General features: G+C 42.4%; 1 protein-coding gene across 2 annotated transcripts in view; it reads right to left on the reverse strand.

Moving 5' to 3' along the window:
* MRPL23 (mitochondrial ribosomal protein L23) overlaps nt 1-9,830 on the reverse strand; it is an 11,892-nt gene extending 2,062 nt beyond the window's left edge. The window contains exons 1-6 of one of the 2 annotated variants that reach the window (XM_014960082.1): nt 9,726-9,830; nt 9,454-9,576; nt 8,551-8,633; nt 6,647-6,720; nt 4,046-4,113; nt 16-996 (exon numbers count right to left, since the gene is read on the reverse strand). In XM_014960082.1, coding sequence (XP_014815568.1) covers nt 921-996; nt 4,046-4,113; nt 6,647-6,720; nt 8,551-8,633; nt 9,454-9,576; nt 9,726-9,751 — 450 coding nt within the window. In that variant the 5' untranslated portion in view covers nt 9,752-9,830 and the 3' untranslated portion in view covers nt 16-920. Of the gene's footprint in view, nt 1-15; nt 997-4,045; nt 4,114-6,646; nt 6,721-8,550; nt 8,634-9,453; nt 9,577-9,725 lie in introns of those variants that run through there. The other variant, XM_014960081.1, reaches the window with a different exon arrangement.
* Between the last annotated feature and the right edge of the window lie 1,525 nt (nt 9,831-11,355).

Genomic DNA, 11,355 nt, shown 5'->3' on the forward strand with positions numbered 1-11,355 from the left:
AAAAAAAAAAAAAAAAAGGTATGACTTATCCCAGTTGAGCTTATCCAGACTAGAATCTAGGAAATATCAACTCATACTAAGCAATGCTCCGGTTGTTTTTGTAGTGCATACTTCTTGGGGGTTTCCTAAGAGCCTGACCATACTATAAAAACAACAAGGGAGCTGCTGTGTACATTGCTCTGTCCTCGATTCTAGCCTGGATAAGATCAACTGGAACAAATCAAGATTTTCCTTTCCACGGTGTACACTCTGGGGTTTCAACTCTTTTGTACCTTTAAATTGCCAACAGGTATGCTTATAATAGCTGTCCTTTAACAATTAAAGTATAGTTCAACCCCAAGGCACAGAAACTGGCCTTATAGATGTCCTTGAGCAATCCCAAAGCTGTAGCCTACTGAAACTCTTCCTGTAGTAGAATCAGCAACAAGCACCCTTGAGGCCAAGCACTGCTCAAGATTTTAGCACGCTGAAGCATTTGGGAAAGAATTTGTTTATATTACAAAAAATTACTGTGTTTTAACTGCACTGCAGGCGGGTCACTCAGCCCCACGGTACCTATAGAACCGATGGGGCTGATTCTAAGGACTCGTCTGCACTGAAAAGGAAGCCATTTTAGTTAAACAAGTCAGAAAACAATTCAGGCTAACATGGTAGGCATACCACCTACACTGAAAATTTGAGAACTATTTATATTGGTAACACTGTAGTAAGGGACTGTTCTTGTTATGCAGCACTTCCATTCTGGTATGCTTCCAGCACCAATGCACTTCCCTTATTGGAGAACGATGGAAAGCTGTCCCTAAAGCATACTAACAACATCCATGGCAATTCACTAAGCATTGCAAAACAGTTATTATTTTAAAAAGAGGGGAAACAAAAAAAGATACGCACAGAGGCCGTAGCAAAACCAGACAAACCTTTCAGCTGTTTATCAAAGTGCTCACAGTTCCCATTTCAAGGCTGGTGAAAGTCAAATATTGAGCTGAAAATGTCAATCTGGAGAATTTTAATAAATCAAAATCAGCACAGACAAGTTGGCTCTTTCCAGCTCTTGTTTTGTGAAGAAATTCTGATTTTGGCTGGCAACCAGACACGATTTGAAACAGCCAAGACATTACACCCTGAGAACTGAAGGTTGATAAATCTTAAGTAACAATACTATGCAGTAACACTGCACTGTAAGACTCTGAAGTGATGAAAGCTGTATGAAAAATAGCTGTTGTGCATGCTCAGTAGCTAGTTTTCAGAAGAAGCCTGTATCTTGGGTATTTCAAAATTTCAAAAATACCAAAAAGCATCAACTTACATAAAGGATTGTGAGTCTGTCCAGGCATATTTACATTCAGTGCATCTTTCACACAATGCCAGAGGCTACTGAGGCTCAAGCTCACCACCTTTTTGAGAAGCTTGCCACTGTCTCAAAAAAATGCCAACCAAAGGAATGGAGGGGTCATCACTCCTTTATGCAGTGCTGCTTTTTCTTAAACTTTTTCTTTGCAATAGCTTTCCTTTCTATACAGCAAGCATTTGACAATCATATGATAAATGCATTCTTAGAACGAAAACGTAACTGAAAAAAAGCATAAAACTAAATTTCTATCAAGTTCAATAGGGTTTTATCTGTTTTGCAAACTGCTAAAACATGAAATGCTGGTATATTCAACCAGAAAGCAAAATTTTGGCTTATTCCTAAACCTTGCATTTGTTCACTGTTTTACCTTTTACAAGCCTTTTAACTTTTAAATACTGAATTATTGAAATTCACATAAGCTGAAATAGGCTTTAAAAAGGCTAGGGCCTGGCCTTCCCTTAGAACTTCTACCATAGTTACCTAGCGCATAGTGAAAGAGGGAGAAAAGAATACCTTTCTACCTGACATAGCTGTGCTAAATGAAAATCCTGTAAAAAAGGCAGACGCTGGCAAAAACAGTAAATCATTTTGCTTGAATAATTCAGTCTATCTTGGAACCGGATGCTGCACTGACAGCAGAAGAACTTTTTCACCAATGTGAGGTGATACACTGATATTCTGGGGTTTATCAGGATAAGCTGTACCACCACATGGTCTTATATCTAAGTGAGCCCTTATGATGTTAAAAAACAAATAAAAGAAGAAAACAAACAAACAAATCAAGTCAGAGAGGCGGTGTTAAAACACCTAAAAAATAAATGCAACCTGATGGTTTTACACATTGCTATTTTCAATTTAGGGTCTTCCCAGAAACCTCTCTTTTTCCTACAAATGTAGGATGTGAGATGTGTGGTCCAGTGTTTAGATTACAGAAATGGGAGCCATTAAACTTCTATTCCTGCTCAACTCTAATCCTTGCTTCAGCGTTGCCCAAATGTAACACTGATTTAGATACAAGGTCTTATGAGGATTCATTTGTTAAATGCTAACATCCTTCAAGATAAAAAGTGACCTAAGCATCAGATGTGTATTTTCCCCTTTAGATTTCAAGCTTTTTTGGTTAGAAAGGCTGAAAACACACCTTGTTCCTTCAAATCTGTAGAAGGAGTTATCACATCGAGTGGTACAAATTGCCTCCATTCATTTTAATGAGAGGTTAAGTGACCATAATTAGGCCTAGGAAGTCAAGTGTTAGCCTTTCCACTGCTGAGCCTCATGTCAGAAAATTACTGGAAGGATTATCCAGCACAAACTCACTTATACTTCTGTGACCTTTGCGTCCCTTGAAAAGATTAGGAATGGAAGGTCAGCGCAGATATCATTGACGCAGCAAACACTGATCATGTAAACAACTCTGAGATCTTCTGATTATTTAGATAACTGAAGCACTTACTACTGTCCTTCAGAATTAGGAGAAAAGTGATGTTTATAGTATCGTTAACTAAAAAAATGTTGGATTCGCAACAGCACGGGATTCAGTCCAGCAGTAGCAGCAAATGTAGCTAAGTTTAATAATCCAGTGCATTTGAGCAATTCTCCTGCTATTGCAGTGGTAACATCTGATGTTAAAATGTATGGCAGAACAGCACGGAAAGTGAGTTCAGAAATCCACACAGCAATGACACAGCATACGGAGCATCCAAGTTTCCTCTGAATTCACTACAGGTCAAAAGAAAACTGCTGTCACATCTGATGAGTAAATGGGTTAATTATTATGAAGTACCGGACACTTTAAACAGAGTCTGAGGAGAAAGCATTTGCAAAAATGTTCCCACCAGTGCCATCATTCATGCAGCTAAATAGGTGTTAGTCCTAATGTTGACAAGGTCAGACTCCTTTTTACAGCCATCTCCATTAGATTTCTCAAAACAGGTTTAATTAAAAATAGGTCTGGATTCCAGAGGCTTGTCTACAGTTGTGCTCCCACGGGTGCGAACACCTGTTGAGCTAAACGAGTGAGAACACTGAAGGAGGAGGAGGAGGAGGGGATGTTGTTGGTTTTTTTAAAATTTCCCTGATGTTGATGCAACTGTGAAGTTTCCCACTGGCATTCTTTCTTTTTTTATTTTTTTTAATAACATTAGAATAATTATAAATGTATTGGAGTAAAAAGGAAGGTTGCTGTATCACATTCATTTTATATACTCTGCAAAGACATATAGCTGTGTTTTTAATTAAAAAAATATAATAGTGTAAAAAAGGAACATTTGATACCCAGGGCTGTACGTCTCTAACTTAAACCTTTCTCACCACATTCCAAAAGGGGAAAAAAAGGCAGGCAGGCTCTGGAATGGCAAGATATTGTTGATCCACAGCCTTCTATGATTTGAGGTATTTTTTTAGTGTGAAAATATTATCCTTGGACAGATCACGTATTTGTCCAGTTACAGCCTGCGAATAAAGTAAACAGCTCTGAATCTCCAAGAAATAGTATTTGGAAAAGAAAGGACAACAATTCTTACATGTGGAACAGCTGTGGCATTAATCTGACACCTAAGGATATGCTGACTATGACTTCATACATCTTCCACCTTTCAGACACTTGCAGTGAGTTAATGGATATGTACGTTGCGCTGGGACACATAAGGTGATGTTTTATGAAGCAGGGAAGTGTAGCTGGTCATGAGGACATACCCAGTTTCATTCAGGTAAACGACACGGCGGCTGCCACCAAGCCACGCTGGAAAGAGCAACACTTCCACCTAGTGGGGAACCGAAGGATCAGCCCGAGACCTTGCAAAAACACAGCCTTATTTTTCCAGTCATAAGCAGTTTTAACTTGAAACTGGATTAATGAGAGAAAACACAGCTGGTAAAAATGGTGGGAAAGCCCAGCTTCTCTGACTCACGGCAGATGCAAACTAATTCTCATGAAAATAAGAATTTTACAGTGGTTACCAAAGACTTTCCTAAATTAGGCAGATATTAACAATGGACTGCATGGGGCCTGTTATGGCCTGAATCACCCCATGAATGAGAATGAGGGCAAAACCTTCAGTTTCAGAAATTACACTGGCCTCACCCACTGTTTAAAGCTGGTGTGAACACAGAACTGGGAGCTCATTGTCTGAGACACCAGTGCCAGTGATGAAAAGCAAAGAACAAAAGGAAAAAGAGAAAGAAAAAAAAAAAAAGACAGACAAACCTCAATGTTAAAGGAATTAACAAACAACAACAATAGGAAAAAAAAGAGCAAAGAGAGTAGGAATGAGTTGAGGGGAAAATGCACAGACCAAGCATCACTGACAAGAGTTTAGGAAATAGGTTTCCCTCACTCGGGATGAAGTACAATTCCAAAAGGTGGTCCTCTGACTCCATTCATAGGTCAGAATGGTTCATAGGACAGAAAACATAGCATCCTTTTAAAACTTACAATGAGACTACAGTATATAGGGCAAGGCAGTAAGGGACATTTGCTGTCTCATGTACCAAGAGTAGTCCTCAGCCACAGTACCACAGGGCTCTGTGCAGGCTAATTTGCCCGGCAGACAAAATGAGAGGTTGGTGGAATGACCAGTTTCTGCTGTCTGACTAGCTCCAGGTCCAAGCTAGTTTGGCTGATTCTCCTTGCCACCATGGAGCTGCCCCTAAGACAATGGCAACTGCCCTAGGTTCAGAGGCTCGATGTGAAATAAATGTACAAAGGCACTGCCTTAAGAAATGAGTGACTTGCTCCATGGAACAGCAGCATTTTGCTTCCCACTCCTTCCCTCTGAGTATCTATGGGTTGCAAACTACCTCCTTCTCAACTCAGCAGCCAGTAGAAATACGACTGCATTAAATACAGTGAAATAAAATTTGAGAACTGACTACAGTTCACTAAAGATCCATGTCTGCTTCAATTTTGGGAAACCAGTCTTTAAAAGCAAAGAAGTCACTAGCAAGAGGCCATGACAATGGAAAGTGCTTGCAACTACCTATTAAGGAACAACACTCAGAAAAAGCAACTTTTAAGACACAAGATCACTCCTGGCATTCAACACCTCAGCTGTGTTCTTAATGGATCGTTCATACCTGATCTCTCACAGACAAAAACCTAGCTCAGACAACCCACCAGTGAGAATTTGCCCACCAAAGCAGAGACTCTTCCTTCAAACAGGAATGTATTTTTTAGCCACCAAATGCAAAATCCTCACAGAGATGAGTTTGCCTTTCACTTCAGCACAGTCAATCTCAGTTCTCATCTAAATACAACTTAGTTACTTTCTATTAACAGTTCTCATCTAAATACAACTCAGTTACTTTCTATTAACATTGTACTTTATACTGTTCTTGTAAAGGTAAGGGCTGTCTAGAAAAACATTCTCCTCCCTTTTTTTTCCACTGTCCTTCCCAGAAGGGGCTTAGAGAAAAACTTAAGAGAAAAGTAAGCACTTTAAACTTTGAAAAATTAAGAAAAAACATCAGATTTCCCATTGTCTGTGCCTCCTTAGTTTGACCCCAAATCTGTATGAAGTCTTATGCAGCCTTTAAGATCACACAGTGTTCCCTCCACACTGAATCCTTGTCCCAGGATGGAGTAACACTGTGGCTGTGTTGCCAACAGCAATTTTGAGCTTATGGTTTTACAACCATAAATAGCACTCCTTTAATGTAATTTTGGTATGTGATGAGGTTTTCTGTCGCTGGTTGCATTTCTTTTTTACATAGAGCCAGGTAAGCCCAAAAGAAATCTAAACTATAATATGCTCCTGTTATGAAAGAAATTCGTAAGAACATGAAGCTCCTTTTCCACTGGGCAACCAATATACGTTTCAGAACCTGGTTTAGCCACAAAGCATGCTTGTTAGACATGACTAAAAACTCTCCAAGGAATATGCCTTAGTCTTCTCTGAAATCCAGAAAGCTTTAATAAGAAGTTCCTGCCCTTACAATATATTCTTTCACTTACTGGACATTTCAGCAATCAACCACACAAGTCATGAACCTTCCAGCACAGAGTACAGGGTCAGCGTGAAACTCACTGGCAAAGCAGCCCTGTATGACATCAGACCGTAACTTACACACAGACCTCAAACAAATACAGGGCTTGAAAACTAACCATTTGTTTGCATTTGATTTTTAGACTAAGTCATTTAAATCTCTTTACACATTCTGGAAAGTATTAAAGAAAATGTCATTATTAGAGGATTGGCAGAAATATTCAGCCAACCAGACAATTCAGTGAACTTTAGTCCTAGTTTGGCTGGTTAACAGTGCTGTCCTCTCTCCACACAAGCGTCAGTGTTAACTCACCAGCTGTACATAGGCGACCTTGTAATCTGGCTTCTTCACTCTCTGATTCTTGTGATTCCTCTTGTTGTTTGCACCTGCAGAAAGGAAGGGAGTCCCACCTTTTACTTCCCAGGACTTCCAAATTCCCAAAGCAAGGCCAAGCTGAAGAGGGCACTTCACTAGTTCTGGTTTATAGTTAAGAGGAGTACTTTTTCTCCAGTATCCCAATTACTGAAATGTACTGAAAATAGCACACCACTCTCCTTGTTTACAAGCAGGGAATGGAAGCAGCACAAAACTCAGGCTGCTGACAGCCACTGTGCCTTTACGTCACACACAAAGTTTGCAAAGCAGCAAAGAGGTAAGTCTCCTGAGTAAGGGGCCAGGAGCAACAAACTGTCCTCTCAACATCAACAGCTTCAGGAAGACAAGGAGGAACTGACCACTAACCAGCTTCAAACTTGTCAATTTTTACTACCCAGCTAATAAGCCAGATCTACTGTTTATACACCAGGAAATTACACTCCACACCCAAAAAAAACCCAAAGCACCTCAACCTTCTGCAAGTATTCTGGTCCCAACTGAGTGGGAAGTTCAATTTATTCCCTGCATGTTAGGCAGACATTAAAACTCTCAAACTATTAGACATTATAACCCCCTTTCCTCTTTTATCCCTGAATATATACATTCTACCATCACTTCCATTAGCAGTGGGGTACAAAATGGCTATAAGGACAAGTATGAATATTTCTAGTCCTGTTTGGAACTGCATGTGTTTGGTATTTAAGACTTTATTTAATTCTATTTTTCACATAAGCATATTACCGATGATCTATTTTCTTTTCCTTCTTTTATATGTTCTGAATTTTATGACCTTATTGGAAGCTTTTTCTTTCATTCTCTGTTTTTCACTATTACAGCTCTTTTTTCCTGCCCCTTTTTTAAAATCATCCCTAGTTTTACCATTATAAACACATCAATGAACTCCTTTGCTAGAATCACTGCATGAAAAAAGGAAAAGACAGCCATCAAAGATGTCCTAATCAATAAATCAATCTCCATTTGATTAATGCACTGCCTGGTGATCAAAAAGGTAAGCAACATGAAAATTATATTCCTGAGTTTTCACTGCATCCACACTGCAGTCAGAGAAGCTCTGGGGAAGTAAACATTCATATGTGAAGGCCACCTATATAAATTTATCTTATTTCAGTTACAGGTGGGTCCCTCTGCTCCAAGTCAGAGTCCAGCATAACTTAAACTATCAATGTTTTTTGTTTTTATCTTGGGTTGGTTTTATGTTGTTTTTTTCAGTTTGGGTTGTTTTTTTTTATAGGGGAGAAACACCATGAGTGGAAGCATACATGTCTGTAGAAGAAACATGGTAATGACAGGTGATGAAAAATTGAAAGTTTGTCAAGATGTTTTTTCTGACATTATCAATTGGTCTACTAGAATACTTTTCTTTACTCTACAAACTTGGCCTTTTATTAGACCATTAACACCTCCTCTGTGTGCATGCGTGGTAAGATTAACTCACATACTTGTTTTTTTTAAGAAAAGCTTATGGCTGAAATTTAATTACTAATGTTATTAAAACACATAAAGAAGTTTCTTCAGAAGTGAGACACCCACTGGTCTTCAGGGAGAAATGGTACCAACTACAAAAGTATACAGCACAAGCTAGAACACTGTCAAGACGGTAAGGCTTTTTAAATTCAGATTTTTCTTTTTAAAACTGTCATAATCTAATCCAAGCATTCAAATATGAAGGGGACAAATAAACAGCTATGTGCCAGATGTAACCAGCTAAGCACCTGAACCCAAAGTTCATTGAAATCTAGTGGATATTTTGAGATTAAACGCGTATTCTGGCTGCACAGGGATGCTGTATTCACCCCTTTGGATTACTCAACAGCACTTACCATACTGTATCCTTGTCCTCACAGCAGCTACTGGCACATTGTATATTTTTTCAAGGTAATTCTTGATATCCACTTTTGTCATTCTAGGCAATGCAAAAACATTTTGGGGAAAGAAAGATGGAAAAGTGTAAGTATTTAAATAAAATAAAACAGAGCCAGATTGTTTATAGACTTGTGATACTCTGAAATAAGTATGTCTTCTCCCTTTTAGCCATGGTAGCTTTACTGCACAAAAGTATAAACTCAAAACACACACTGCTACATCAATTCATTATCCATAAACTGTAACAATGACAAAAATTTTATCTTCTGTAGCCTCAACAGTAAAAACCCCAGACTTATTCTGTATTCAGCATGAGCGGGTAGGCTTTCTCACTGCCTAAGCCAAAGAATCCCTTCTAGTCTTCTGAATAGCATCTGCTAACCTTTTCAGGACCTGCTACAGGCTTGTGGGCTTTAGTGTGTGCAGCCAGATCGGGGAGGATGAAAGAGTCCTGACAAACACCTGGACATCATCTCTTTTCCTATGGATTATTTCATAAGCACTTCCTTCTTCCTAAGCCAGTCCCCGGAAAGGCAGAGCCTCACTAACAGGCAGGAAGAGGGGCCAAGCAAAGCTCGTCCTTAAATGCCTTTGCAGCCCTCTAAAAGGTCTCCCTGAGGCAGAAGCCCCTTCCCCCGGCCCGGAGGGAGCTACCTGGCACTTCACCTTCCAGCTAACCAGACAAGCTGCAGCCTAGAAGGAGGTGACAAGAGGCAGTGTGGCGGGACGTGTGGCACTGGGGGGTTGGGGGGGTGTGCTCCAAAAGTGGCGGGGGCCCCTCTGCCCCCCTCCCCGGGCGGCGCCGGGCCCTTTCTGCGGCAGGGCATGCCGTGCCGTGCCCTGTTCCCTCACGCACTCACTCCATGGAGACGCGGAACTGGACGGTGTCCTCGGGCTGCGGCACGCCGGGCCGCACCGCCAGCATGAAGAAGTTGGGCCGGAAGATCCGCAGCTGCGGGCCGCCCAGCTGGAACAGCGGGTACCTGCGGGGAGACGATGCCGCTCAACTGACTCGCTCACCCACCGACCGGCCGACAAACAGACAGACACACCGGCACCCCCCACCGTCGCCCCTACCCGAGCCCACCCAACCTGTCCCCCGCCACGACCCGGCCCGTCCCTTCCCGCTCACACGGCCTTCCTGGCGCCCGTCGCCATGGCGGTGGCGGTGAGCGGGGCCGGAAGCGGCGCGGCGGGAGGAGCGGCTCCCGGCGCGGCGGCAGCAGCAGCTGTCGCCCCCTGCTGGCGCGGAGGAGCGCGGCGGGGTAGAGGAGGGGGGAGCTCTGTGATGGATGGCGGCGGGGTCAGGCGCCCTCAGCCCGGCCGCCCTTTCCTCATGGCTGCCCCCGACAACCGCATCCCGCCCCGGGTGCCCCCTGGAGCTACTCGGGGCGAGGTGGGGCACAGCCTTGAGGCAGGGGAGAGTTCCCCAGAGGAGCCGCAGAGCCAAGGGGCGGTTGGTGGTTGGGGCAGGGGGAGCACCTGCAAAATGGTGGTGTGCAGCTTTGGCCGCGTTTCACTCGATGCTTTCCTCGGAGTTACAAGAGGTGTTGTCCCTAAACTCGTAATTACCCGATGTGCAGTCCAGTAACACAGATAGTCAAGATATTAGCTTTTTATTAGCAGTTCCATGCAGAAATGGGTCCAGAGTAGAGCCACAAAAATGGTGGTAGGGCTGGGATGCCTTCCCTGTGAGTAAAGGCAAAGAGAGTTGGGGTTGTTCAGCCTGGAGAAGAGAAGGCTCCCGGGAGACCTTATAGCGAGCTTTCAATACTTAAAGGGGGCTTATAAGAAAGGCAGAGACTTTTTACAAGGCCTGTCATGACAGGACAAGGGACAACAGCTTTAAACTGAAAGAGGGTAGGTCTAGATTGGACATAAGGAAGAAGCTTTTTACAATGAGGGTGGTGGGACACTGGACGAGCTGCCCAGAGAAGCTGTGGATGCCCCCTCACACTGGAAATGTTCAAGGTCAGGCTGGATGGGGCTTTGAGCAACCTGATCTAGCAAACACCCTTCCTGCCCACAGCAGGGGGGGTGGACCAGATGATCTTAGAAGGTCCCTTCCCACCTCAACCACTACTATGAATCTATAAGGCCACAGCATGTGCTAACAGAGAGCCAGAGTGTGAACGTGGGCACTGGAAACAGCCAGAAGTTTGAAAACATGGGCGAGAACCACCATTCCTGGTGGGCTGTCCTCCAACGGGGCATTTCAAGGGTTGGCAAGGACAACAGGCCCTACAGAATAGCGCACATCCCAAATTTAGTAACAGCCATTTGTGTTTTGACATCTCCACTGAATTAACCAAGTAATTCACGCTTGAGTATTGGGATTTAGTATTATACGTAGGGTAACTGCCTCAATAAACATTTTAATGTAATATTTGAATGATTTCTTCTCTATATTGTACTGTGATTTGTCTGCATTTAAGAAATTCTGTGTACTGAAAATACTGCTTCTGTGGATTTGTTTCTTTTCCCGATTCTTTGATTCCCTTCATCACTCAAACTTGTAAGTCAGTATCAAGTACATTTGGCATCCAGATTATGAGCATCCCCAGAACAGGGTCAGCTTTTGTTATCTGCCTGTATGGTGGCTGTAAAACAGACCTCCAGCCCGGGTCTTTGTGGATGATACTGAGCTTCATTCCCAGGTGTAGAGCTGGATCAAATGATATTAAGTAAGGATTTGGAACAACTCCCAAATCCCTGCAAAATGGGATGCCATTAAATAAAGTATGAAAAATCATTCCAGCGAG

The sequence above is a fragment of the Calidris pugnax genome, unplaced genomic scaffold (assembly GCF_001431845.1).
Source record: "Calidris pugnax isolate Ruff unplaced genomic scaffold, ASM143184v1 scaffold435, whole genome shotgun sequence".
Lineage (NCBI taxonomy): Eukaryota > Metazoa > Chordata > Aves > Charadriiformes > Scolopacidae > Calidris > Calidris pugnax.